At 40.3% G+C, this 22526-nt stretch overlaps 2 protein-coding genes across 2 annotated transcripts in view; both read right to left on the bottom strand.

The window, feature by feature from the left end:
- Window positions 1–461: 461 nt before the first annotated feature.
- Window positions 462–22526, bottom strand: part of LOC144646334 (uncharacterized) — a 49202-nt gene continuing 27137 nt past the window's right edge. Inside the window, exons 14-36 of the mRNA XM_078505887.1 lie at window positions 22165–22449; window positions 20986–21104; window positions 20009–20070; window positions 19123–19277; window positions 18035–18369; window positions 17015–17156; window positions 16205–16439; window positions 15673–15767; window positions 15151–15399; window positions 14966–15064; window positions 14379–14485; window positions 13078–13368; window positions 10290–10427; window positions 8780–9058; window positions 8093–8272; window positions 6617–6832; window positions 5771–5927; window positions 4789–4925; window positions 4428–4682; window positions 3566–3674; window positions 2735–2953; window positions 1949–2115; window positions 462–656 (exon numbers count right to left, since the gene is read on the bottom strand). Coding sequence (XP_078362013.1) covers window positions 624–656; window positions 1949–2115; window positions 2735–2953; window positions 3566–3674; window positions 4428–4682; window positions 4789–4925; window positions 5771–5927; window positions 6617–6832; window positions 8093–8272; window positions 8780–9058; window positions 10290–10427; window positions 13078–13368; window positions 14379–14485; window positions 14966–15064; window positions 15151–15399; window positions 15673–15767; window positions 16205–16439; window positions 17015–17156; window positions 18035–18369; window positions 19123–19277; window positions 20009–20070; window positions 20986–21104; window positions 22165–22449 — 4064 coding nt within the window. The 3' untranslated portion in view covers window positions 462–623. The remainder of the gene's footprint in view (window positions 657–1948; window positions 2116–2734; window positions 2954–3565; window positions 3675–4427; window positions 4683–4788; window positions 4926–5770; window positions 5928–6616; window positions 6833–8092; window positions 8273–8779; window positions 9059–10289; window positions 10428–13077; window positions 13369–14378; window positions 14486–14965; window positions 15065–15150; window positions 15400–15672; window positions 15768–16204; window positions 16440–17014; window positions 17157–18034; window positions 18370–19122; window positions 19278–20008; window positions 20071–20985; window positions 21105–22164; window positions 22450–22526) is intronic.
- LOC144645812 (uncharacterized) lies at window positions 10568–12479 on the bottom strand. The gene is made up of 2 exons (XM_078505351.1): window positions 12468–12479; window positions 10568–11758 (listed from the first exon to the last, which is right to left on the bottom strand). Exons 1-2 carry the CDS (start codon window positions 12477–12479, stop codon window positions 10742–10744), a joined length of 1029 nt encoding a protein of 342 aa, XP_078361477.1. The 3' UTR covers window positions 10568–10741.

The raw sequence follows: 22526 nt of genomic DNA on the forward strand, positions 1-22526 counted from the left end.
GCAGATCTTATCATTTACAGGACAAAAGGTTAAGTCACTTGCAAAACTTGCAAAAGATGGTCTTAGAATGTTCTGCAATCACCTTTTTTTACGGAAGTAAATATTTCGTCGCGAAATGGAAACTTCAGTAACAATAGGCTAAAATCATAGTACCCTCTACTGACTATGCTAATATCGGAATAGCTAGTTCGATTCCAGACACCCGGTGTCTCTCGTTATCCAAACAGTCAGAAGCCAGGAGCCCATCCTGCAGAAGCCTGAAACTTGTCTAGCTCTAGTGCGTGTGTGAAGATAATCTTCACCCTTCACAGTCAAAGATAAAGTTTCAACTCTTTATTTCAAGCCTAAGAATTGTTTCAACGCTGGATTGTTACTTTCAGTTTATTGTAAACTATGATCAACGAAAAACGACTCGGGCTGCGTTTCCATAGAAACCACAATGACTAGCTGACTTAAAAATCTGCAGGCTCACATCACTCTGTAATACCAAACGGTATTAGATTGGTCAACTCAGAAAATTTTTCGCAGCGAATCCTGAAGCGAGAGCCAGATGAAAAACATTCGGGATCGAAGTCATCATTATGAAACGAAGAACGCCGCTTTAAAACAGTGCTGTAGGGTCATCAGCAGTTCACGTTATGATTTGTCCTTGTTTCCTATAAGAAAATGGTTAAAAATCCGTAAACCGAGAGCCTTTACGTTAAAGACGCATTTTATTTGCCGCTAGTTAGTGAGTTGATTTAGCTCAAAGCTTAATTTACTTACTGAGAGCTTGTTGAAGTTTCGAAAGTACAAAAGTAATCATAGTAATGTTTCTTGGACAGTTCTGTCCAAGAGGGAAAGGCGCAATGAGGTTAACCTTATGTGAAGCACCAACCCGTGAAACAAAGCCTGACTACGACACCGGGAACTCCGTGCCCTACTCTTTGCGATAAGTGTCACCGTATAACACTGAAGATGCAGGAGACGGGACCTACGGTTTGTCATCCTTATCGGAGAAGTCTAGAACATCTAACCATTTACAGATGTCATATTGCAAAGGCAGCACGTTCTCCTCAGTTATTATAAGACCCTGAGTGAACATTGGTCCGGTCTGGGAGTCGAACCCGAGACCTCCCACACAACAGTCCGGCGCTCAACCAACTGAGCTAACCGGTCAGATAATTTCACAGGTAAATTGCAGGAGGACATTAGCAATGCGGAGTAGTGGACTCGGAAAGTAGCGAAAGTTACGACCTTACGGCCTGACTCCTTGTTTACAGAAGTAATGGAAATTACAGGCAGCTAGTACAGCTACAACAAGTTATACCAAACGAATCCTGTTTTTCCAAAGGAAATACGCTACTCTGTTCTGATCGATGTTAATACTGTTTTAAATAAGTTTTATCTTATCCTTTACCTTTTTTAAGACGGAATCCGCCAGGACGTCGAGTATTAATTGGACAAAATTATGTACCAACATTTTTACATCTTATTGGAAACTTCTGTGTTACTGTTTCAAATATCTTATTAAAAAATCATTTCTGACAATACCAAACATCGAAAACAAATTGCGAGTCGCTTAAAAGACTGAAAAGACGATTTTACAAAACAGCTACACGTGAGATTCTACCTATAGTTTTCATGGTTCTTGTGAACTTTCATTTTCTCAGGCTCTGGTAAGAAATTGTTCTTGGTGTTATCAATGATAAAAACTTACATCTTTGATTTGAAAAAGGGTAGAAAATAACGCGGCAACAGGGATTTAAATTATTCTGTCACTCGATTTTTGTTGAACTAAAATTAATATTATTCGATTTCCTGATGATTCCGTCTTCGCCACTTTTTTTAGATTTCAATAAGTTAAATTGACTACATAAAAGTAGCGACTCTTCCAAAATTGCGATCTCCCGAATTTGCTTCCCCTTTCGCGTGCTTTTCAAACTCGGCTTTGTTCCTCCAAAGTTACCGTCAGGTCTTCGTCGCCACTGCATTCAACAATCGATACAGAAGACGATTCTAAGCTTGTCCAGTCCCTCTCGTCCATATCACACAAACTTTTTAAAGAAGGTTTGATCGGGGTGCTTGATTCCCTCGTCGTTATTTCATCTTCCACACAGTCACAGTCAGGGGACTCTTTGAAATGAAAAAAAAAATACACTCTTTGACAATGGATAAGTATGTGAAAATGCGTTTACATGCGCATACATTGAAGGATTTTGAGGCTTATAACAGTCTCCTTTTTAAGGTCCTCTTCATATGATCCCGGTTGACTGGGCTGGCCCAGTTAACACTCTCTCGCCTCACTCCTAGTTCCTTTGTAAAAATTTCAATGTGCTCATACGGAGGGTCAGCCCAGTTGCCGAGATCTCGGTTTCTACAAACGAGATCTCGGCGGGATGAAAATTTTCCCATATGAACGCTCCAGCCCATTACCGTGAAGAATCTCTTTTCAGTTGAGAAAATAGCTTCGCTTTCGCAACTGGGTGGTCAAAATGGCATAATTTTGCCTTGTATGTATTTCCACTTTAGAAGTATGCGAATTTGCTTTATTAGTAAAGTTGCAAGTGTCGATAAAGCTACGATAGTCGCAAACGATGCAACTGTATGTGTTGCTTTTTTGGTTTCGTCTCTTGAATTTCATCCCGGTCAATCAGTCTGAAATTTCCCATATGTACACACGACAGCCCGTTTACAGGGCTCACATGAACAGGATCCTAAGTCATGTCACAAAGTGGAACTTAGTTCAGAATACCTTGATTTTCCTTTCTTTTCTCTTCACGATTCTCACGTAGCAGGTTATCACGTTCCGCTCGAGGTGTGACAGGGCTCACTGATGCAAGTGATGTTTCCTCGAAAGCGTGCGTGCGGCTGGACGTTGGCGAAGGGTGTGGCGAGGGACTGATTTCTGATCTGAACATCTGAAGGTTAAGGATTCTGAGGGGAGTAACTGAACTGAGGCGGCTGTTGGTGCCTTATAAACACAGGAAAGATAGACATAATCAGATTAGTCTTTGAATTACCAGATTTTTCATTGATCTGGCTAAAACACATGTCTTAAAATCTGGCTAAATATATGGCCAAGATTGCTAAAAATATCTTTCTAAAACTAAACTTATCTGGCTAAAACTGAAAATATCTGGCTAAAACTAAAAAATATCTGGTTTATTCTAGAAACATCTTGTTAAACCTGAAAATATCTAGGTAAGGCTGAAAGTATCTGGTTATCACTGATCATATCAGGATCTATAGTTAAAATTAAAAATATTTCGCTATATCTAGACTACAAAAACAGTGGCTTTAGCGCGCGCGTGCCTTACCACAGTGTCTCACTCCGTCTTGAAAATCTCTCCAGACCTTTCGTTTGAAAAGCGCGCGTGTTCGCAAAAAAACGACTGTTTCAGTTGCAGCAGAGGCTAAATCTTAGAAGAGCTTTCTAAAACTGAAACCTTTGTAGGATAAATCGTGCTGAATTTTACATGTTGACTGATCATAATTGCGGTGATATAGCAACAGCAACATTCACACTCGTAAATAAATATGTTAGTCACTAAACACGATGCCTCAGTTTTTTTCTTTTCATTACCTCGTGTCGTGTTTGTAGTGGTGCTGAGTTTTCTGCTAGAATGAGCTGTCGCGGCGTCTGTAACGAAATCTGTCCGTTTTCTTTTTCTCTCATTTAAAACGTCTCTAATCTGAAATTAGATTTAGAACTCCAATAAAGCAACAACTAAGACTAAGAAAATAATACATTTCCTTCTTGTTGTTTTGTATCAATAAAACTCAAAAAGTCAATACTTGTGGTGGTAATGTCGACTAGTAGTGGGTCCATTCATTAATTTCTCGCGTGTAGGATCATGATAAACAAAAAACAGACAATACTGTAGGCCATTTCCGAGTTACCCTATGTCTCTGTTTCAAAACGAGTCTACGTGCGAAACTATTCATATGAAAATGAGTTTCACCACAGGTTCATTTTCATGCAAATCAAACTCATTTTCATTTGAATGGTTTCGCACGTAGACTCGTTTTGAAACAGAGGCAAAGGGTAACTCGGAAATGGCCTATTCAACCCCTCTGTAACAGACCCAGTGGAATCTTTATCGTCGCCGAGTTTCGGGAAAAAAATCACTGGGTTGGCCAAATTCCCACTGGGTTGGCTTATTTTCGACTAGGTTTTTGTAATGGGTTTATATCCAGGAGGGACTCCTGGTTTATTCAATAAAAACATGGCCAATTGTGGAAAATGCGGGGTTTTCTATTACTTTTTCGTTATCCACCCCCCCCCCCCCACCGCAAAGTGGCTGCTTTATTTATTAAATAAACCTCTTCAGGCGGCTGGTTTATTGGTTGGAGGATAATGCCCGAGGCTGGAAATTTGTCGATATTGCAACAGCATTTTAGCAAACTTTACGTAACCTTCTTTGTGTAAAAGTCATAAAGCATACCTGCTTGTTGAAGACGCAGTGAAAGATAAAAACAAGAAATCCTTGCAGCGAGTTAAAGATCGCAAAGATGTAGTTAAATACGATTTTGTCAGAGGTCATGGTTAGAACACCGAAAGACCACGAGATTCCCAGGAGAGGTAACAGCACGAATGAAGCCTTGAGCCCGCGCTGAAATCTCCGTGCCAGCGGCTCTTTACGTAGACGATGGCTTGAGAGCATACTGTAGATAACGAGAGCAAAGACAACCACGTTTCCCTACAGAGAAAAAGATGACATTTCAATCATGGAGTTTGCAAAAGGTCTTTGAAAGTTGTGGACACAACATAATTGTTACACGGATAAAACAGCAACCGAAACTTACGCTGACAATAAGAAGCGCTGGCGCCACAAACGCCCAGAGCACGTAATTCCTTGTGGACAGCCAACACGATTGTATATCAGCATAACCTCGACCCTGAGTAGCTGCCAAGGAAACTGCTACAACAAGAGCGGGGAGACCTAAGACAGAAAGAAGTTGAATGAAAGTTAGATCTGTACGCACGGCGTTAAACTCCGTTTTCTGTAAGATAAAGCGACTACTAAGAGTATTGCTACTTTTTCGATGTGGATGAAATGTTATTTCACCGAAGTCTGCCCCAGTATGCATATTTTCAGACTTCTTCAAAAATTTGCCGGAACTCATTTATACATCAGAGTAGAAGCGGCGTTTTGACATGCTTTGCGTGCTGTATAAATTATTCCCAGTTCATGAATACTGTCACGAAAACATGACTATAGTGACTTTAGACCTGTGAATGTCCACCCTGAATAGTACAGTAAATGTAATGACTGTGACCAACTATTCCTGACATTCACTGTCGACAAAATTATTCAATTGATCAAAAGCAACACAATGGTCACTTGGCAAACAAACCGCGATTCTAGCTTACTCGTGGCAGAATCTTAAAGCTTAGGGAAATGTTCAAAACTATTGTGCTTGGACATGACCTGCCATTCCACAAAAGCGATAGTAGTCTCTTTATGTGCCCCAAACCTCCCACCCACCCCACCTTAAAAGATGGTGTCTGGATTTTACAGCTCCCACTCTATCAGGTGAAAAATTCAGAAAAAGATTCAAACCTCAATGTGCCATTTTACTAATAATGCAAGCGTGAGACACACGTTGTACATTTGTATTCAGGTCAATAGGTTTTGACCATTAGGCTCATCAGATAGGTAGCGTCTTTCAGGCCCTCGTATTCCTATATACAAGGTGGATCGAGTAATCGTGTTACGACCAATTCCTTTATGGATTCAAAAGTACCTAAATATGTTATTTATTAAGACGTAACATTGAACCTTACCCCACCCGAGACAGTAGAATAATTTGATGTGCGGATCAGCAGCCGCTCCAACCACTTTTACAAGCGAGAAATACAGCTGAACTCCCTCTGATAGCATCCAACAGAATATGGAGAGAACGAAGAAGTGGAGAAAGGCCGCCAGAACAGTACAGTCAGTCTAAAGTCAAGGATTAGAAACATATGGTTACGAGTTATAAATGACTGTTGACTGAGTGCAAAATAAACTGTTCAAATCTAAAATGGTGTCAACTAGAAGAATTGAATCATGTCACTGACTTCACATTCAGTTCCCCGCGCTTTGCGTGATTATATGTTTTTTTTTCCTTGCTAGGAGCTATATGCTTTCTTAGTTTTTTATGAATTATACGAAAACCAATTTTATTCATAATGTTCGCTTTATAGGTAACTGGTAACTGTTTACGAGGCTTAGAAAGGAAAGATAACAGACGTTTTTTGATTAAATAAGTCATCTTTAGCATTAACTTATTTTAATAAGTTAAATCGAAAACGTTCGGCCTTTAAAATTGTTAAGCCTCGTAGAAAGGGGGTGGGTTATCTTTAAAACCAAATTCTCTTAGACAGAGAATGACATATCAGTATTTAAAAACAAAACATGTTTCGGTCCTTCTCTCTCCGTCTTCAGCTGTGAAGTTTTCGAAAGACAGAAACAGATTGTCTTGTTTGAAAATCAAATGTTCCGTTCTCAGCTTTAACGCAAACAAATTTGACAAGCTTTCATTTGCATATTGATGAGTCTCCTAGAGAAGCATCTTCTTTCAGTTCTCATAGAAACATTGCATCACTTCTTAATCTAGCACTTGTTTATATCACCACTTTGAAACCAACCTGGTTCTGCAAGTCAGCAATCTCCATGGCAACAATTAACGTGTCCGTCACTGCAATGGCAACACACAGATTCACGAGAACGACTGTTCTCGGAGAGCGTAAGTTCTTCCAGAAACAGAACATAACTAACAATGTGACGAGGATTCCAATCAGAGACAGCATACATCCTACTATGGAGATCCAGGATAGGGCGGTACGGTGGATGGCATCCTCTGTCTGTAATCAGACATGTTTACAAAAATGTTGCTATATTATAGTGTTTAACCTGGTTCTCATATGATCGCCCTGGTCGTTCCTATCGCATCGATCGTTTGCAAATACTGGGGCGATCGTATGCGATTGAAGCGACTGCCAAAGCGATCGGGGATTCTCATATGATCCTCTCGATCGCCTGGTATGAGCGAAGACGGACAAAAAACAATCATTTTAGTCCTACATCCAACACATTGGAAGCCTTCAATGGAGGAGCAAAACTCGTAGCCTCCTATCTTCGCAGTTATAAACGTTCAACGGCGAAGAAGGGAAAGATAACCTTGAAAGATAGAACACGGGCGATCCTAGCGATCGTGATCGCCCTAAACGCCGCAGACGTTAGCGATCGTCTTTGTGATTTTCTCATATAATCGCCCCGACCGCAAGAAACCTTTTTAAGGAGGCTCGATGTAGTTTTTTTTAGCCCTAGGGTGGTCGTTTTGAAAATGAAAATTATCTAGGAAGCCAATGTTCAATTTTTGCCAAAATACACCAAAATGATCAAATATGACCAAATTTTAATTTTTTACTGGTCATTTCGTCACAAAGGTTACCATAGCAACGATTGTTACCATAGCAACGATTGATTTTCTCGAAATCTTGATTGACTCTTGGCCGTTCATTTTGTAATAATTTAAAGTACAGTGGATTGACTACCTGTAGACAAAATTTTAGAAAAAATTGTAAGAGCGTTTTAAAGTAAATCAAGAATGAAGTTTTTTGTAACTTGGTCATCCTTGATCATCATGGTGTATTTTGGCAAAAATCGAACATTGGCTTCCGAGATAATTTTAATTTTTAAAACGACCACCCTAGGGCTAAAAAAAACTACATCGAGCCTCCTTAAAATGACAGAGGCGATATAGAAATGATCGGGTCGATTATATGAGAACCAGCCTTTATAGGTCGTAAAAGCTCTGTGAGCTTTTACGTCAGCGAACGAACGAACGAACGAACGAACGAACGAACGAACGAACGAACGAACGAACGAACGAACGAACAAACAAACAAACAAACAAACGAACGAACGAACGAGTGAACGAACAAACAACAAACTGTTTTTTAGCAATTCGGGAACAAAACAAAGCCACGTGACTTTGCGCGCTCTTCCACCCTTTTTCACCCTGTATGTTTTTACTTCGAGTTGTGATTGGTTCAACTGATAATCGCATTCGTTTTGATTGGTCAGTTTTGATAACTTTTAATTTTCATTGGCCTGCTTACCGTGTAGCCACTGGCATCCATCAAAACCGCGAACAGGGTCATGTGATCACAGGCACACGTTGTAGTTGTACTGTTTGTTCGCGAGGAAACAACGCTGCATCCTTCTGTTGACCAAGCTTTGTGGTGTTCACTAGAGAGGTTTAGGAACACGCACGCTCTCTTGTTACCTGCTATGGTTACCTAGGCGAGAATAAATATAAATAAATAATTAAAAATAATGGAACCTAGAATCGACCGAACCTGTGGTATTCGGTCTTGGTAACAACAGTACAGTTGACCTCAGAGTGATAGATTTGAAAATACTCATAAGTCTTTTGCTATTATTACTGAAACTCATAACTGTTTACGAGAGTGCTTTCTCCGACAAGGTTCAAATAAAAGTATTCCTCCTTTCACTCAGCTTTCATATCAAGTTAGTCAATAAAGATCAGGCTTGATCACTAAGTAAAACGAAATTACTTTCTTCGTGCGATGTACACTGAGATACATAATTTACTGTAAGCAAAATTATGAATAAGCCACAGTTTTTGAGAAAATTGTTTCGGATTTCAGCACCACAGAAGAACCTTAAACTATAAAAGTTCCACTCTGAAAAAAAACTATATGATCGCTGGAATCCTTATTAATTTGTAGGCTGACATATATACTTTAGTTACTTTTATGTTAAGAAGTAATTAATAAAGTTACCTTGTTCGTCTCAAGAGCCAGTTTAAATGGAGGATTTATTACGTCAGGTGGGCGTGGCCTTACAGTGATTGACGCCAGCCTCGAGTTCAGGAACCAATCAGAATCATTGGAATGGGAGGTGTTAAGTTCTTCAAGTGCCTCCGTGCTTGTGAGAACTTTACCCAGAGTAGAGAAAATCACGCTTACTATAGTGACTGAGTTGTTTGTTTGACTGAAGATTGTTGATGGAAGATCAAGCGAGCTTTGTCCATGACTCATCTGAAGACCTTCTGTGCCAGCCTGTGGGATTTGAGAGGGGGGTACGGAAGTAATGAGCAGGGTAAAAGTTCTACGGTCGAGAATCCGCTTGACTCGCCATGGCAACTTTTAGAGTTCTCTTTGGGGGAGAGACGGATGTATAGGGGGAACTTACTATAGTGGACTTAACTGGGAGACTACTCCCAAAACAAGCACCTTTTTTTAGGTAGAGGTGTATAAAAGGGAACGGATTTCACGAGTTAAAATATACGAAAGGGTAGAAAAAAATGCTTTTAAATTTTTTAAACGGCCTCGATCAGAACATAGTTATTAACTAACTACTAACTATGATCAGAAGCATGCTTAACGGCTGATTTATCTGAGTATGATTTTAAGGGGTTACTCAAGAAAATAGTTTAGAGAAAGGGATGGAGTATTTCTACTGTAGGTGGTACGAGAAAGGAGTACCAGTTTCTATCAAAGGTATATGAATCGGTTATCTTATCAATGAAAAATGGCATATAAAAGGGTAAGGGTTGAGAACTCGGGGAGAAGCCTTGCCATATAAATTAGATTCCCCCCCGGGGAAGAAGCACCTGTGCGTTTTTGCGTTAATTTTGATTGAAGAATAAGAATGAGTAATTTGGGGTTCAAAAAGGATTTAAGAAAAACGTAGACTTCTCCTAAGTGGTTCGCTTTATCTGCTATTACCGAGAGTTTCTTTTGATATTTTCTGAGTGGACATCTCCGGTTCACGCGTCACACTAGGTTAGCGTATCTCGTGCGGTGAGCGTGAGTCAAAATGCTTGAATAGCCATGCATCGTTCCCCTGCCATTATCGCGCGTAACGCTCGTGCTTTATTATGTTTACGCGTCTAATTAACAGTTAGGCTACGAGCCCGAGTTTTCTACGAGCGTGTAACAGTCGTGTAGTCAATGAAGCGCAGCCGAATTAAATATCGCTTATAATTATCGCTGATAAACGAAGGCGAGTAGTCTAATTGTTTAAGGGGATGCACTGTATGATTGCATTTCCAAATTTTAAATCTTATGTGACAAAAATAACATTTTAAAAGCACCGCGCGCGCGATCGTGGTTTTTACAACAGCGCGCAAGCAATAGACATTCAGCAGTGTTCTATTGAAAATCCGAGAATCTGATTGGTTCTATCAGTGTTTTCTATTTGCTGATCGCATGCGAGTTGCTCTTAAAATGTAAAATTATTCTCTTTTTTTAGTGCTCGAAATAAATGAATTTTATATGTTCCACTTACAGAGCTGTTGACTGAAACCTTAACTGCCATCAAAACGACGTTATCAGCATTTATGTGAATATCGCTCGTCTTATTAGTAGAATGGTGTCCGTATTCGTCAAGCGCTGAGACCATCTGGTAAGCAAGATCGTCTTCTAACTGCGGGGAAACAGACCAGTGGGGAAATGATTATAATAATAATAATAATAATAATAATAATAATAATAATAATAATAATAATAATAATAATAATAATAATAATAATAATTTAAAAAAAAATGAAATAAACACTTTATTAACCAATTTCTAAAAGAATTACAATGATTTGACTATTCGAATAAGAACTTTATATATAAACATATTATTTACATAATAATAAAAACAGTGTCTTTAAAAATGTAGAAAAATAGTAAAAGCGACTTCGAGAGCAATAATAAAAGAAGAACTATATATTAAAAGAAAAAATATTCGATCTAAATTGCAGTACGAGAATTCTCTACTTGAAAGTCCATATCATAAATGTCAATGTTCCTGTTTCTCTTTACAGTTCTTGATCCCCTTAGGCAGATTAAGGCGGATCGGAGGATCGCAAATGAGACTTTTGATCTGATCCAAGACAACGTTGTTGCGTAATCCTCCCCTTTCTTTGCGGCGATTAATTCTGCAAGCCTACTGTGATACCTCTTGCACTCCTCGCCCATTCCTCCGGTGGATGTAAACACCAATGGAGTGAAAGTTCCCTGTTCTACTTGAAGAACCCTGTCTGCGTAAGCCCTCTTCTTCTCATTCTCATGGTTACGGTATATCTGCTTGGGGGTTTGGTCCTTGTAGGAATCCGCGTTGGGGTGACACACCCTCACATCAAAGAACGCGGATCTCTGCTTCTCCCAAAACCCCCGGGCATGTATATCTAGGCGAGCATCTGGCGTTGTGTTAGCGCCGCTTGGTAGCCTCTCTCCAGTCAGTTCTTGAAGGACGGGCTCTATTTCGACATCATTACAGACCATCTTAAGCAAGTCAGCCTCGAGGTCACGGAGTTCATTATGGCGCTGAATTATGAATCCGCCTCTCCTACAAATCATTGCATGATCGATTGTAAAGGCGTCACCGCACACGCACACTGTCGGCTTGTCGTCAATTTCCCAGTCGTACCTGAGCTTTACAGCATCTCGGAACTCGCCTTTATTCAGATTGTAGCCCATGTCCTTTAATGGGAGGACCGTGAGCCAGTTAGAAGCACCTTTCTCGGTTGCGAGATCAATGGCTCGTTGTGTCTTCTGAGGTAGAGACTCCCTGACATTGCCAAGCCTAGTCTGAAGCGCTTCGTTGGTTTCTCTTCGCACGCACTGCTGTAGTGTCTTGACAGCAGTATCAGCCGGTGTTTCATGATCCTGTGCGATTATTTTCTCGACTAGGGGCGCTGTGATCTTGGTTGACACCTTGAATTGGGACGCTGCATCCTGGCTTGGATTAATAAGTCCAAGCCCCCCCTAGCCGCACTGGAAGTGCCACTAGGTCCCTCTCTTCTTTTGTGCAGTGGTGATCAGTGATTGATGGTATTAGTACATCTGCAATAGCACGCTCCAGGGGCTCTAATAGATCTTCTATATCAGGAAGTGTTCTGAGAAAATATGTCCAGCGGTGGCGTAGTCCGAAGGTAAATGCCGCATAGCACGCCTGTGGGTTTGATGTGGCATACTCGGCTAGCTTTACCACCTGGCTCACCCACTCCTCAACCTTTCCATCGACATACTCTTCGAGATAAGCTCGAGAGCCCAGAGCGGCGCCTAGATGTTTTTGTCCCTGCGTAGAGATGTTTATCGCAGTCCCCTCGAAGATAGCTTTAGCATGGTCCTTCTTGTCGGGTTTCGTAATAATAATAATAATAATAATAATAATAATAATAATAATAATAAAAGCTTTATTTAAACTGGAAAGAAATCTATCAGCATTTATAAAAAATGCTGGTCTTAACAAGATGTCCAGTAATAAAATCTAAGATTAAAATTACAATACATATAATTTACCTAAAATCTACTTTTAAAATATATCAACATGCATTGGTATAAAAAAAAAAAAATTAGACTGAGCATTTATGATTCTTAATGTCAATTTCTTTCAGATGTTTAAAGAGTTGTAGTTTAAAAGAAGATAGTTTAGTTTGTTTTCTTAGTTCTATAGGTAGCGAGTTCCAGTCACTTGCCCCAGCATGTTTGAATGTTCTTCTTCCCGATAAGGTTTTGACTTGGGGTAGGTCGATAATGCCACTGTTTCGTAATGCTCTGCCGTGGAGTTCGCTTCTACTTGTAAAATAACCTTCTAGTTGCTTAGGACAGTTTATTATCTAGGCCTATATACACATTGCAGACCTAGGATAGTACAGTTGAACCCTGCTATTTCTTACCGTCAGGAGATCAGAAACAAAAAAACAGTTCGAAATAGCGGGAGTTCGAAACAGCCGATAGTAAATGGAAAATCCAAGGAAAGTAAAATCCAAGGGAAATTGATTTTTGTTCGAAATAGCGGGCAATTCGAAAATAACCGAGTTCGAATTAGCGGGGTTCAACTGTAGAGTTGTTCTACAAAATCGCAGTGTTCGAACTATTTTATTCATTGACACAAAATAAGAATGGCATGTAAGCTCTTCGTGTGCTCCTTCGGCACTTGCTTACAGTTCTCTAGATTGCGCTTTCTTAATTTTGATACCGCAAAGTAAAAATTCTTGTTTGCAGATCCTTCGCTGACTGGGCTCAGTTCTGCGGCAGGATGTCGCTGACCAGTAAGTAACGAGATATCTACGAATAATTACCTTGAGGGCCGTCTTCCAAGCTGGTAAATTAGACAGTTCCAACAAGTTGCTAGAGATCTTCACCAAGTTCTTGATGTCGTGATTATTGCTCAAAGGCCTTGTTTTGTTTTCTGCATTGTACTTAATCATTCTTGTAAGTGCATCAACAGAAGCTACCAGATCTTTTTCATACATCGACCTTGAATCCTCTCCCGATCTTGGAGCCTTGTAAGCTGCTGTGACGTTTTCCAGGTCCTCGATTATGCTGCTTAACGTTTTGTTCACAGTGTAGCCCTCTGTCACTGCTAATACCTGCAGATTGATGTTGAAAAGCGGAAGATTTTCATTGAGTGCGTAAAGAAGAACCCATGTATACGGATTTCGTATAAGCCACGCCATCGGTTCATAAACAAATAGGTGACAGCTCACAACAATTTATCTAGCTTTAAAATCTCATAGAGGTACGTAATTCCAAAAAGGTTGTTTCTTAATTAGAACTTTTATTTACTTGAGGGATTCTGAATGTACGCAGCATATCTACTCATCGACATGCCAACAAGTGTTTGCTGATGTTTTTAGCTGCAATGGTGTTAGGTGGGGCAATGATACATATACATTCTAGCTGAGAAAGCGTAAGGATGAAAACATAGAGAGGGAAACTTAAAAGGCTCGGACACACAACATTATGTTGTGCGCCACAAATTGCATTTTGCAGCGTGTGTCCACCAGTCATTGTACTTCTTCATACTATTTCGTAAATGTTGGCAACGCGTAATAATTTTGCGGGTGGAGAAACGATGCAACTTAGAGAGTGTTGCACCGCGTGTCCTTGCCTTAACAATAAAAAGCGAGAGTGAAGAGAGCGGATTAAGGAACAAAGCCAAGGACGGCACATCTTCAAAAATGGCCGCTATTTCTTTTTTGTCATTCTTTATCCGTATTACCCTTCCGCAGTCGTAACCATCCCCGCTAGTCCTGCTTATTTTTGGTTTATTATCCGATATTTCTCTAGTGCTTTTCTAAGTTAGATAGGTTTAGCAGTTTAAGGTTTCTTTAAATTTGAAAGTAGCTTTGTACACCAGAGAAATGTCTGGAAATACCGTGACTTCGCTCCTTTAAAAGAGCTTTTAGATCAAAAGCACCCTAGAATAAATGAGACACGGAGTACAAATGTGCAATCCTTTTTTGCATCGAAAATTGCTGTATTGTACTATTGATTTCGGACAGATATCTTTGAGTTATGCTATACTTTTGTAATACAAAGCATAGGAGAAGCGAACGACTTTGAGAAAGTCTATTTTCTACACTGTTTTTCTTCTTACTTCATTGTGTATTTCCTTTATGTGATTTGACATGCAGTCCGAGAAGTTGACTTGTCCCCATTGAGCAGCTTTTGCGACAATTTTAAGACAAGGTCTCACTGCTTGTCCTAAGAAGAAAAAAATAATAATGGTAACTGGAATTAACCGTAGGTCTATGAGAATAGGCTTTCAGAAGTCTGGTTACGAAACAGTGCCTGGGCGCCAGCTAGGAGAGTTGGTCGGTTCTGGTATCTAAAGTGAGGCGTTTTTAACGTAGACGGTACCCTTAAATGTTATAAAGGTGTCACAAGGTTTGAAAATACCGAGTTTGGTTTTGAACAGGATGCACTCATATTTTCTGCAAAATAATTGGAAGACTGAATGTGGTCAATGTGCATCAAATGTTAAATAAGCCGGAAACAGGGAATTTTGCGTAAGTTTTTTAAACCTGGAACAATATTAAAGCTCTATGGGTCCAGCGACACAGCACTTTCCAAAATTCTATGAGTACTCCTGCTACAATAGAGAATTAAACATTTCACTTTATTTTTAGGCCGACACATTATCCCTTAAACAAATTTAAAACTACTAGAAAACCCTTTTCTTACCAGTTGCATTTGGACACCGCTGCATGTCAATCATTCCAGCTGAGGTAACTGGCCACGTGATACCATGAGATTCTTCACGTGCACAAACAGATTCATCTCCTGAACAGTAAAAAAATATAATTAACATCTGCTTTGGCAAAATACACTCCAAAAATTGACCGATTCAAACCCTCTCTTCAAGTTACCTTTCCCCAGTATGACTAGTTTCGCAAAGGAACTGGATCCGACTCCGTCAGTGTTTCTGACAGTGCATCTGTAAAGCATCACGTCACTCTCTATATTGTCTGTCGGAGTTCCTTGGAGAGTGAGAGCAAACGAATCGTTGTTGCTGCTGATGAGTTTTTCTTTATCGTTTCCCGTCTTCTCATACCAGGCGACGTGTAATCGTGATATGTTGCCGCGTGACAAATAACACTGAAAAGTGACGCTTTCACCTAAAATATGTATATAGACGGAAAGATAAAGAATTAAAAACAATAAAACTGTCAAGGACTGGCACAGAGTACAAACTGTCCAGGCTTATTTGTACAGAGCTTTCAAAAGGGGGAGTGAGAAAGAAAGAGTAAAAGAGAGTTAAGAAAGAGAATGAGAGCGCAAGAAAAACCCTTACTTCAAAAGTATGTCAACAAACATCCGACAAGCAAAGTGTGTTAATGTTTGGCTTATGTACATTTTTTTTATCATGAGACTTATCTATTAAGACATACCTTCAAAAAGTGTCCTCGCAAGCGGTTTGATATGCGCTCTGGGAGGTTCAGATACACGCACAGATACTGTTTCTTGCAGACCTGTCCACGAATTACTAAAAACATAGAATAATAATAAGATGTTTAAAAATTCCTACTTTCTTACTCTCTTACTCACTTGCTCTCTTTATCTCTTACTATTTTACTATTTTACCTCTGTTACTCTCTTAATATATCTCTTACTCTCTTACTATTTTGTTGTCTTACTCTCTTACCCCCCCTCCTCCCCCCGCCTATCACCCTCTTACGCTCTCTTACTCTCTCAAAGTTAATCGCAGTTTGACGAATACGAGCCTGACCGCGCTTTTCGCCGGTATAAGACGTTTTCCCGCGCTTACTTTCGGTTATATGTGTCTGTATCGAGTTCTGTATCGAGTTCTGCATGATTGGATTTTTTCGCCCCTTGCCGCCGAAGTGAATGGCTGGAGATTTGATTCAGTTAGGTTCTTTGTGACCCATTAGTAACAAATACACTTCGCCCATTTTTTCTTACCCAACATTACACGTGTAGTTTCCCGAATCAGCCTTCTTGGTCATTCTAATAGTCAACACAGAGCATGTGCTGTTGACGTCAAATTTTACCCGATATGATGACTGCAAGGCCACGTGGTCTTTCGCCCAAGAAAAAGTTGAACTACTAGAACCGACCGCTGTGCAATGGATCGTCATCGTAGCATCAGCTTGTCCCGAGAAGTGGGTAGTTATTGCAACATTGGTCAGATCAACACCTATACAATTAAAAGCGAAGAAGAACAGATTTCGAGTCTTGATACTGTAACAACTTTAGATCTAGATTAATCGAGGAAAGATAAGTTATACTCTTTCGGTATCTCCATGCATAATGTAAAGCTTGTAAACTGCGATGAAATAACATCCCAAACGCTGGGAATGAATACTCCAAGTTCAAGAAAATCGGAGATTGAGCCACATAGCTAGCATTAACTGATAGGTTGCCATTTCAGTCAGTACCCCATTTATACTCCTGGCCCCGATTGTTCGAAAGGTGGATAACACTATCCACTGAATAAATCACTATCCAGCGGATAAGTCTTGACAAAACATACTACGCTATTCACTGGACAGCGATTTATCCTGTGGATAGCGTTATCTACCCTTCGAACAACTGGGGCCTCGGTGGGGAGAATCATTGTCTTAGCCAAGAATTCAGCTGGAATACACTTGCGCTAACTGTACTTGTGCACGAGTAATCATTGGTTAATCTAAGAAAAAATGTACTAAGTTGTACCATAATTGCAGCATAAGTTCTAGAATAATTATCAAAATGAAAGCACGGTTTTGTTACCTTGTGGACAGTCATAGAGTTCCACTCTCATTGAAATGTGTCCATACCAGGCTACTGGTCGAAGACGAATATAACGTGTTCTGATTGGTGGGTTAAGGTCATGTGACACGACAGTGTCCTGGTCTGTATTTCCAGCAAAAACCTAATTCAATAAAATTGAAACTTGTTATTGCAGATCATTGTCTTCCCAATATGAACTTCATCAGTTTTGGAGCCGTCATCAAGTTTAAAATAAAAGGAACTGATATTTCTAATGTACAAAATTACAAATCTTAGGAAAATCAAAAATAATGTTTAATGGCTGCAGTTAGTAAAACACTTCTTTAATAATACAAGGAAACAAGATGATTTGTGTAATATGCAATAGTGCAATAGTAAGGAAAATTTTGATGAGTTACGCCAAATAATCGACTTAAAAGTTGGGCAAATTATTTTGAGATGTGTCAACTTTCTACTTTTAAAGGTCGGGACACACTAGGCGACAAGTCGCAGAGACAAGTCTCTGCGACAAGTCGCTCCGTATGCACTACTTCAAAACAAGTCGCTGCGACAAGGCGCTTATTCAGTGTACACACAGCGAATTTTGAAGAGTGGGAATGTGAACTAGTTTTCCAATTCAATATGGCACAAATACATGACGCTCTCTCATTGGTTAATATATATTTTGTCGCAGCGAGTTGTCGCAGACGTGTTCACACGCTGTGACAACGCTGCTTCGCTCATTTTGCCGCTGCGATCTGTCGCATGAATTCAAACTGGTTTGAATTCGTGCGACAGATCGCCGAGACAAAATTCTGTCGCAGCGACATAGATTGTCGCAAGGATGCTCTGTCACACGAGGCAACATCTTGCAGCAACTTGTCGCCGCGACTTGTGGCCTAGTGCGTCCCGACCTTAAGCAGTACTTGAAGGGTTATTGAGTCGTTGATTAGTTTTTTTTTTTTGTTTAAAAAAAATCTTTAAAACTGATTTCTTCGAAATCAAGTCAATCAAGGTTATGGTGAATTAACCTCATCTCACCTTGTCCACACTTTGTCCTTGTTCTCTGTAGTACCGGAAGTTCACTCCATCATTACCGTACTGCAGCTTGTATTTGGTCACCCACTGTTTGTAAGCGCCGTTTCTTCCTTGCGTTGCTACACGTGTCACTCTTGTGTGCTGACCAATCAGATCAATCTGCAGCCATTGATTGACATCATTCGTACGAACGGACCAACCACCTTCTTTCGCTCCAGTTTCCTTAAAGTTGAGTCTGCCCTGAATGGCGGCATGATTGGAATCAAATTCTGACGAAGCACTGATTTGTGAGTCGAGGATTGCGCCGTTTGCCATTCCGAGAGCAGCCTTTCGACAATCTAAATGTTTTGAGAAATTGTTTAAAGAAACTTTACTGATTTATATCTTGCGGGAACGGCATTGAAATTCTTTCACAACTAAATGTAAATGGCTTCATGTGAGTCTCCGTAGCTCAGTGGACCCCTCCGGTCTTTGGGAGGTAATGGATTTGATTCCCGTTGGGGAATCAGATTTCTTCTTTTTCCCACTCTTGTGGCACGATGAACATAATATCTTTCTATTTTAAAACTATTTGGTTAAAAAGTCTCATATGGGGTTTACGAGGGGGAAAAAGCGGTTTGCTTTTGTTCAGCACATTCATGATGTCGTGATCATGATATTTTTGCACCAAGGTGTATCGAGGCTCGGGCGCGCGCCACCCTGACAGTGATCATAATACTACTTTACATTTCGCATTACATTGTTTACTACATGGCAAACAAGTTCTGATTTGGTTAAATGACCACGTTAACTGAGAGAAATGACTCCGCAGCCGTCTAGTATCTTACATTGGACAGGAAAGTAAAAACCTGAGAACATCTTTTGTTTGTAAAGATTGCATAACCAAAAGGAGGAAAATGGTTGACAGTTAGTCACAGGTGTACCACGCCATTGTAGCTCATTGTACGCAACGTTGCAGATCACAAATCACGTTAAAATTGCTGTTCGCAATGTTGCAAAAAAAAGTTAGAATATCCCTTGCGCGCATAAGTTTCAGGATTGGGCTCATACAGTAATTGTACGTACCGGGCCTTAGAAAAGAATGACCTTACCTGGCTCTTGAATTATTGTTAAGGAATCAGCGTCAATGTGCAGTGTTCCATTCTGCTTGTTGTTTACACTGATAAATGTTCGTAACACCCATTCTAGGAGTAGAGTGTTCGAATATGCAATGCTGAGCTGAACGTGTGCAGTTGTGTTTCCTGGTCTAAAGGAAAATTTCACAGTCAGTTTTAGTCTGTTCACAGTCCTCTATTTTATGGTATTTTTCTTCATCGTTGAACGCAGAAAAAAGATTCGCGAGAGAACTGGACGCCAGCGCAAAACGAGAGGCGCGAAGGGGTGACCCCTTCGTGCTTCGCGATCGCTCTCTTCACTGGTTATTTCGTTGTTTTCCCCGCGTTCTTTTGTGTCGAAAATAGCGGAATAGAAGTTACACATTAGAATGAAATATGAAAAAAAGATTCTATTGTTCCTGCCGTGCATTATCAACCAACAAATCGCTTCTAACACAGACAAAACGTTTATAGTGCCCAGATTTAATTCTTCTCACTTGTTGCCATGGATACTCACTAAGTTAGTTCTGAGAATTTGCTGCTACATCAAGACAGTATCCCTATGTTGATGATTTTCATACTTCTCATCATCTTCGTGCTTAACATTGTGTTGAAATCGAAAGGGAGAAAAACGTTGTTGATTACGCACCTTTGCGAATTTGCGGATGCGAGTAAAGCAGGCGCCTATGTAGTTTTTGAGCGCACGTTTGGGAAACACGAAAGGCGCGAGACGGCCCCGCGAAGGAAAAAGGGAGAGAAGGCTTTCTCTGCCTTTCCCTCGCGTGGCCTTCCCGCCATTTTCGCGCCTTTTGCATTTCCCAAAAACTACACTGGCGCAGGCTGAGGTGAATTCGATAAGAGAAAGTTTGGTCCACAAACTTACCCCTCAAAAGAAATAACGTTCATAGCTTTTGGTTCAGGAAGATGGGAAACAGCTTGTAGAATCTGAAATTGAAGTGACAGAGCCAGAAACGAACTAGGTCAAGTTATTTTGATTACCATTCAGGTTGGGTATAATTCCACCTTCTTTCCCACATCGACCATTTGTTAATTCCCTGTGTTTTCCAACAAATCATTAGCGGATCCAGAATCTCAGCTAAGTGCCCCCCCCCCCCGATCATTCAGGCCCCTGGAATAAGGGAGGGGGCCCGCTCTCGAAAATAATTTTTCTCGGCCCTTGGGGCCTCTATTTGGCCAAAAAATAAGGTGGGCCCAGGTCCTTCTCCTAGATCCGCCACTGAAAATGGTAAGGAATGGATTACAGAAAATGGATTGTTTTTCTCTATATAAACGTCTTTCAAAAGAGCCATCAATATGCAACTGTAATATCCAAAACCTTGTCAAGAAACGGTGTTGCTTTTAAAATAAACATCTGCGTGATATCGTGAATTTCTTGCTGCCTAAACGGCCCCTTCTTTTAGTGAAATACGTACTTCCCCCACTCTCTTGTTAAGCAAGTAGGTAAAGGTAAGGTAAAGTCTGTCTCCGAGCCATGAGGCCCATGCAGCCGGAGCTTATCCCGGTTTCCGTAGCATTAAGCGGCTAGGAGTACTTCTACTCCTCCCTGGATGGGATGCTAGTCCATCGCAGGGTTACCCCCCAGCAGTAAATTCGCCGGCACCCATTTATACACCTGGGTGGAGAGAGGCACTGTGAGAGTAAAGTGTCTTGGCCATGAACTCAACGTAGCTCCCCGGCCAGTCCTCGAACCCGGGCCGTTTGATTCGGAGTCGGGCGCGCTAACCATTAGGCCACCGCGCCTCCTTGTTAAGCAAGTAAAGGTTTTATATTCTCTCCTTCTCCCCACTCCCCAATTTTGAATACATTTGGATCCGCCACGGAGTAATGGTATTTACAAACCAGCTTGCGGACTTCCTTGCTTAACTTGAGGAATTCTTCAGACTGACCGTCAGCTAACTCTGGGCTGTACATCTCGCTGAGTAACTCAAATGACACGTTGTACAAAAATACTTGTAATTCTGTTGGGTTAAAACAAAAACAATTACTTGACCGAATCTAAAAAGGAATGAGGAAGGATATAAATATAATATTATTGTCTTTCTTACTAAAGTTCACGATTCCTTTAACTGGCTATAAATGTATTTAAATGTGCCAACAAAATCAGCTTCTTTCCACAGAAGAATTCCCATTTCTCAAACGCAATTGGGGGAATACCGTATTAATTCGAATAAACGCCGCGGCGTTTATTAATTTTTTCGCGATTCCGGTGCGGCGTTTATTCGGCGTTTATACGAGGGCGGCATTTATTTAAAATTCGATTTATTTCTTGCAAACAGCATGGTTACTGAACATTTGAACTTTGAAAACAGGAACATGTTGTAGTACTTGTCTCAAAAGCCATTTTCAATACCTTAAAACATTGTTACCATCAAGAAAAATAATTATTTTAGGCTTGCTCAAACTTGATATTTCACTGCATTTGCTTTTTGAGTCTATAATACGAATAAACGCCGCATCGTGACGCAGCGTTTATTCGAGGGCGGCGTTTATTAATATTTCTGCTCTAAAATGCGGCGTTTATTCGAGGGCGGCGTTTAATCGAATAAATACGGTAACTGCCCTTTTGGCAAATCTTCGTTGAAGCACTCGAAGAATTTTCAAATTATTTCATGCAATCAAAAACTAGCGCGAGCGCGCTAACGACGCAATCGCACGTACAATTACGTCATGTTGCTTAAAAACTTCTTGAACGAAAACTACTAAAATTGTAGGGGTTGGACTGCAATCCTTAAGAGTTTCTACTAAATAAAGCCTACTCGCCTTGGCCTTTATGAGCGATTCGCTTATTGAAAACTAGGGCTCGTAGTCTAATTATTAAATGGAGACGTTTATGAACTGAAGAATATTTCAACTTCAACTTTCCTAATTTTTCATCATATTTTACATTTTTAGTTAGATAAGTTTATTTTGAAGAATAGGTCCACATCAACTTTTTCCGTGGCTGCTATTACCACCTACTTATCAAATAAAGCATGATGATGATGATGATGATGATGATTTTAATAAAAACTAAGTTACCTGGAGTGCGCGCTTTGATGACGTCGCTGAAGACACCTACTCGACCATCATAAACAAGGCGACCTTTAAACTCGTAAACTGTCTTGTACTGAAACTGTCCTATCAGAATCAAATCATTGGCCATGTTTTTGAAGAGTCTTTCAATCCAGATTAATCCACCTTCTTGTCTGTATCGAACCACCAGCCCACTTGGATTCGCATTGTTACACGTGTAGGCTGACCAGGAGATCAGCACAGATGTGATGTTGACGAAAACAACACTGAACTTTTTTGGCGGGTCGGGTTCTGTAAGAAGAAGTGAAGGAGAAAAGTAACTTAAGAAGCAAACTGTTAGTCGAAATGGGCTATTCAAAGAACACTTA

Source organism: Oculina patagonica, chromosome 3 (assembly GCF_052425735.1).
Source record: "Oculina patagonica isolate OP01 chromosome 3, crgOcupat, whole genome shotgun sequence".
NCBI lineage: Eukaryota > Metazoa > Cnidaria > Anthozoa > Scleractinia > Oculinidae > Oculina > Oculina patagonica.